We start from the raw sequence: 6,011 nt of genomic DNA, 5'->3' as shown, positions 1-6,011 counted from the left end.
TAATTTTACTTCACCCAAAAGATTTTTCATTCCATATGTAGTCAATAACCTCATGGCACCATCATCACCCACCCTCTTTTCCAGCTAAGATGCAACAAATCAGGGTTGATTAAAGCCTATTCCTCAAGAAATTGTGAAGGCTATAAGCAACATTTTTTTTTCTCAACCATTTTTTCTATGGTGGGTTAGTTGATAATCTCTCAATATGTTTCTCAGAATAAAAATGAAAGATAAGCTGCATGGGTTTCTCAACTGGTTATTCCTGTGATGCATGCTTTCCAAATCTATCCTCTGTTTCATCCTCAAAGAAACAGAGGATAAACTGCATGTTTCTAAATCATTTTATTTAATTTTTTTATTGATTGTTAATTCTCAATCTGTCTTGGTGCAAGGTTTTGAAAAAACCAAATCCGAAATTGAATCGAAATCGTAGGAATCAATGAGAACTGAAGCAGAATATGCACAAATAAACCTGTAGATCATACTAGAGGTGGGGGTAGAACACTACATATCATTAGTAACATAGATAAAAATAAATACGCATGAATAGGTAAATGAATAAATGAGACCAAGACTGAATCCATCAGGCACCAGCTGAGATCGGTTTCTAAATCCCTGGAAAGAATTGGCCAGATCTATCTCATACAATTCCAATCTGTTTTGGCTAATGAATCCGTTTACTGTTTGTTTCTTGAGACCATGGTTTAGTGACTTGGACAGAAACAATTCAATCCTGGATTGACAACAACGAACAAGAATTGGACAGATTCCACCTGTAATCTGAAATGCCATATAACGTTGTATACAATGTAAAGAATGTATGCTCATCCTTTTACAGTCATCCACATTGATGAGATCAAACAATATACAATCAACGCAAAAACTGATTGTCCTTGTCAGGTCAAGAATTTGTTAGATGCAGCAGCTGTTGCAGAAAATTGGTCAGAAACGGTCGTTGATGAACCCCCGGTGGTAACTCCTGGCTTGGTAAAAATTAGGTTACCATTTCATTTCACCTGTTCCAGCAGCATGTAACTTTCACAACTCTCCCTTTTTCTGCCACAGAAAGAATCAGAGCAATGTGCCCTCCAAAAAAAATCTGTGGTTGTGCTACCTCTAGGGGGTAAGAATTAAAGAATACACCAATGTAAAGAATGAGGGTCAATGGTGAGATAGAAAATGAAGTTAAGAAACAAAAACTATTAATCAGAGTATCTTTCAGACTAAATCATGGAGCTGATGAGGGTCTGTGACCTTCTGACTTGTTTGTACGGCACATGCAATCTGGAGATGGAAAGGAATATAGGGAATCATTTGGTCTTTTAAACTGAATTCCCTTTGCATCACTGTGTGATCGCATACTAATCATTTGACGTTTGAAGGCCTTCCACCTGTGGCAAAACCCAAAACCATAAATTGCATTCTGGAAGACATGTAGCTTATTAGACCATTTGTCAAAATGACTAGGATATCAATCAATGTTACTTCTATCATGAGGGGGTTTGAAAAGCCATGTCAATTATATCTGTTGGTAATACATCAAAAGTAATTCAATTCAATTAATTGATTGGGAAAAAATTCTTTACCTGGATTCGCTTTCCCTTACTTGAAGTATTCGCAGCGGAAGTCTAGATCCACGTTCTCGTTCCACCACCAAAGATTTACCGGCGAGATTCCACAATCACAGGGAAAGGGAATAATATCCACAACCCAATGCCGTGGATTAATGGATAGATAAATACTAGGAAGAGATTTTAGTGGATTCTAGAGAGGGGATGGGGGTTTCTGTTCGCTCGTCGTGATCCTCGGTTCTTCCTCACTTCGGTGGTTCCAAATATTACCCTTTTTGTACCGCCCTTGTGACTTTCCTTTGCCCTTGGGCATTTAATTTATTAATCATTAATAAATTCCAACGCTCCCACTTGCGGGCGTGTTATCTTCATGTTCCCGGACACCTTGTTTCCGGTTCCTTCAATCTCTCTGCTCGTTCCCGTCTGACCTCTTGTGTCCCGGCCCTGCTATCCCGATTCTATTTTGATCTCTTCACTATGTATCCCGGATCTGCCCTTGTCCCGCCTAATATCCACGTCATCCCTGGGTTGTGCGACCGGTGTATCCTGTCTGTGAGCCCCCTGCCTTCCCGGGCTGTGGCACATCACTCATTGAAACAATCTGCATTAGTATCCGGTGTCCTAGGTTTATTCCTCCCGGACTAAGGTATCTCGATCCCTCCGGAGTCACCTTCTTGTCCTTTGTTCCTCTTTACCTCGGTTGCGCCGCCTTTTAGGGTGCGGTTGAATCACCTTTCCTTTGCGACCATCCTACACTTGGTTGACTCCTTTCCGGTGTGCCCCTTTGGTATCAATCGTGCCTGGTCCCCCGTGCCACTCCCTTCGTTTCTGATGTCGTCGGTCACTGCACTTGGACCTGGTCCGGACTTGGGGGGGATCCATCCTCTCATTTCCTGATCGCTGCCCTGTATGTTTCGTGCTTGGTGGAGCATTCTATATCTCGTTGTCCTCTCGCCCTCGTGGTCTAGTCGCAACCTCTTGCGCCTACGTTTCTTTTGTCGCCACCCTGCGCCCATGTACTGCTTCCTTAGGCGCATGTTGGGACTTCTGTCGATTCTCTTCCATGTCATCTTGATTCCTCGGGACTCTTTTGAATTGACCTCCGTCTTCCTCTGTCTCATCTTTGCTCGCCTCGGGGGGCGATGCTTGTGTGAGTGGCATTCTCTTGCCTATTGACATATCTTGTTTTATGCTGCCACGATCCCGGTGTTCTGATGACTCTGTTACTCATTAATGGTCTCGGTACTAGTCCGTCTCGGCCGGTTTTCTGGTCTCCTTGGTATGGTTTGGTGGGATCGCTCCATCCTGTGTTGTGCTTGTCCTTTCTTTCTTGATGTTGTCTCTCGTGTTCTCGTTGTATTGTTTGGTCTTCCCGCGTCTTGGGGTCCTTGGCTGCTGGTCCTGTCTTCCGGCGGGCGCCTCTTTGGATGTCATCCTCCCGATGTGGGATCTCCTCGCCCGCCTCTTGGGGCTGCGTCTGCTTCCTGGTCGGGGGTTCGCCTCTTTTTGCTACCCCGTGGCCCGCCTTCGCGGCATTCCGGAGGTTGATTTGCGCTCTCGTGTCTCGGTCGCATCACTTAGCCAACTACCGTCCGTCCTTGGTCCACTGTAGTTCTCGTTCCTCGAGTATCTCGTTCCTCTTGGCTTTCGTGCTTTGCCTGGTTTGTTGATGTCGACTACCCCCCTGCGTCTATCCGCCTAGTCACTTGGCTACCCTCTGGTTGGAACTCTTTCCTCTTGGTTTTCTCCTCTGGAGTCTTGGCCCTGTCGGGCTCTGCACCCTTCTCCGGGTTCGTTGGTTTGCGGTTGTGTCTCGTATCTCGTCGAGCATTGTCTATGGTCTCTTGAGATACCCGTCTCTTTTGCCTTTTCGCATCTTGACCCGCTGCTTGCTTCCCCATGTCCTTCTATCTCGGAGGACCCATTTCTTTGGTTTAATGCTCCTTGTTTGCTGCCTGTTGTCATCTCGTATGTGTCGATGCTTTATTATCGATCTCTTGGTGTACCGTGGTCTTCCTCGCATGGCCTTTTCCTCGTGCTTGGTGGGCGCCTTCCCTGTCTGGATGCTTGCTTTGCCATATTGGACTTCTTGCTTGCACACTTTGCCTCGGTCCATGTGCTTCGCCTTGAGGTTGATCCTTGTCTCTTCCTCGGTTCTCCTTGAGGCTTTTTCATCCTCGATGCTCCGTCCCGGCCTGGCTAGTATGGGCGGTGGGCAACCTACCCGGGGTTTCCTCGTTCCCCTCTCGTTGGGTGTGCCCTTGCCCTGCGGCCTTGTCTCTCTGATCCTCCGCCTTTCTTTTGATCTTGGAACCCACTTGTTCCCAATCACCTTTCGGCTGGCGGCGTCGCCAGTCCCGGCTGATTACTTTCTCGACTCCAACTCTTCCTTTATTGCTTTTAACCATTCCTTTGAGCTTGACCCCGGAGCTTCCTTCGCTCTTTGGTTCTGCTCTCGCTGAATCTCTCCGGTCGATCTCTTCGGAGTTCCTGTGGCTTCATCCTCTATGTCGATGTCGACGAGCTGCCCGCGCCCCTCGGCGTGTGCTGTCGGTTGCTCCCGTCTGGTGCTATCCTCTGCCTCCCACTCCCACTGATCTTCGGTGCCCCGGTTCTTATCCTCGAATCCCTGAGTCGCCACTATCTTGTATCTCAAGATTCCGTGATTCTTTGTTAACTCGAGAGTGGAAATCATTCTCCAGATGTTGCTCCCTGGACTCGTTCCGTTCTCCTCTCGTTCTCATCTAGTCCGTGGCTGGCCCTTTGAGGGTTCGAATATCTCCAGTCCTTTCTTCCTCGGGTCCGCTTTCCTTTGGTGAGAGTGGTGCATTCGCCTCCCCTGCGCGCGTAACTCAAATCTGCTTCCTTCCGGTCCACCTCTATGGTGTGGAAGGAACCTTTGTTGGAACTCTGTTAGGATATAGGCCGATCAGCATCTCCCCAATAGAGATGGGTAGATTTGCTCCGCCATCATGGATCTCCCTGTCTGCAAGTTCTATTCCTCCTCTCAACAACCCCATTTTTTTGGAGTCCTTGGAATAGTAAGTTGTCTAGATATCCCCTTTTCATCACATAACCCTTTGAACATATCGGAGAGATACTCTCTTCCTCTATCCATTCTAAGAGTTTTAATCCTTTTATCTAACCGATTCTCAACCAAGCTCATGAATTTCTTAAAACATTCCGAGCTTCGACTTATGAGAATAAGATAAGTGTGACCATGCCTTGTATAGTCATCTATGAATGTGATGAAATAAGACTGTCCTTTTCTAGTATGCACATTCATGGGTCCACACACATCCGAATGGATAAGTTCAAAGGAAGAGAGGCTCTCAAAGCCTTTTAAATGGTTTTCTAGTTGCTTTTCCTGCTGACATGACTCCGGGTTGGCAAATCGGATAGTGAACCTTGGCCAGAGACCTTCTCTTGCCAACCTGTTCATCCTATCTAAGCCAATATGTCCTAGTCTAGCATGCCACAAATTAGAATCAATACACCGGATTTTGCAACAAAGCATTACTATTAAATGAATAATCAATTGTATCCAATACAATGAAACCATTATCAGAAAACCATAACCATACCGTATCACCCGGATACAAAACCAAAGATTGTTTTCAAATACAACTCTAAAACCATGTCTTAAAAGATAAATAGGAAACAAGATTTCGCGAATGTCCGAGCATATAACACATCATGGAGTACTGTCTCGCCACCTCGCAAAACTAATTTCATGTGCCTATGCCTGAACCTCCACGCTGGCTGTTCCCCATCGTTATTCTTTTGCTTCCTCTTGGAATACGACGATATTCCACAGCTCGCGTTCCCTTTTTGTGTTCGTCGCCCCAATCAACAATCCCAGGTTTAGTTCAGTGGCATGTAGACTTGTTACATACGTGATGTATAACACACAGCATACCTCTTGCTCGTCAATCACGACAAATGACCAAGCTTTCGGCACTGAAGCAATCGCTATTTCTTCTCCCTAGTCCCCTGAACGCTTGGCCCACTCTGTTTTTGTTCCCACCCCGGTTACTTTGCTTGGACCGCCGAGGTTGAGCTTTCTCTCTCTGCCTAAGCCCGCCCCTTCTGTGCTAGCTTCAGCAGCAATCTCGGTTAGGGTATCGCCAACATCCGATCCTCATCAGCTCAGTGCTTGGCCTTGATCGAGTCTTGCCTCATCGCTGTCGGTCTTCATTGCTCCCGTCTTTGGCTGACCTATACGCGGAGCTTGCTCCTCATCGCTTTTGGCGCCCCATGCGCTCAACTCCCGTCTGTTGCATGTGGTTATATGCTGCCTCATGGTGTGCCCCGGCGCATCTTATCCGTCGTGGTCCGGCCGGCGGCCTCTGTGGTGGAAGTCCCTCCATCCGGAACTTCCCCTCCCACAAGACTTTCTCCTATGCTTCTCATACAGCATCGTCATCCCTCTGGAGCTCG

General features: G+C 46.8%; 1 protein-coding gene across 1 annotated transcript in view; it reads right to left on the bottom strand.

Annotated features, from left to right (window-relative positions):
- Nucleotides 1–479: 479 nt before the first annotated feature.
- LOC149024843 (protein ESMERALDA 1-like) overlaps nucleotides 480–6,011 on the bottom strand; it is a 108,371-nt gene continuing 102,839 nt past the window's right edge. The window contains exon 10 of the mRNA XM_089145028.1: nucleotides 480–1,391. Coding sequence (XP_089001154.1) covers nucleotides 1,229–1,391 — 163 coding nt within the window. The 3' untranslated portion in view covers nucleotides 480–1,228. The remainder of the gene's footprint in view (nucleotides 1,392–6,011) is intronic.

Source organism: Hakea prostrata, chromosome 2, assembly GCF_041222555.1.
Source record: "Hakea prostrata isolate BN-2017 chromosome 2, UWA_Hpros_2, whole genome shotgun sequence".
In the NCBI taxonomy this organism is placed as follows: Eukaryota; Viridiplantae; Streptophyta; class Magnoliopsida; order Proteales; family Proteaceae; genus Hakea; species Hakea prostrata.
This window is presented reverse-complemented; position numbering and strand designations above follow the sequence as displayed.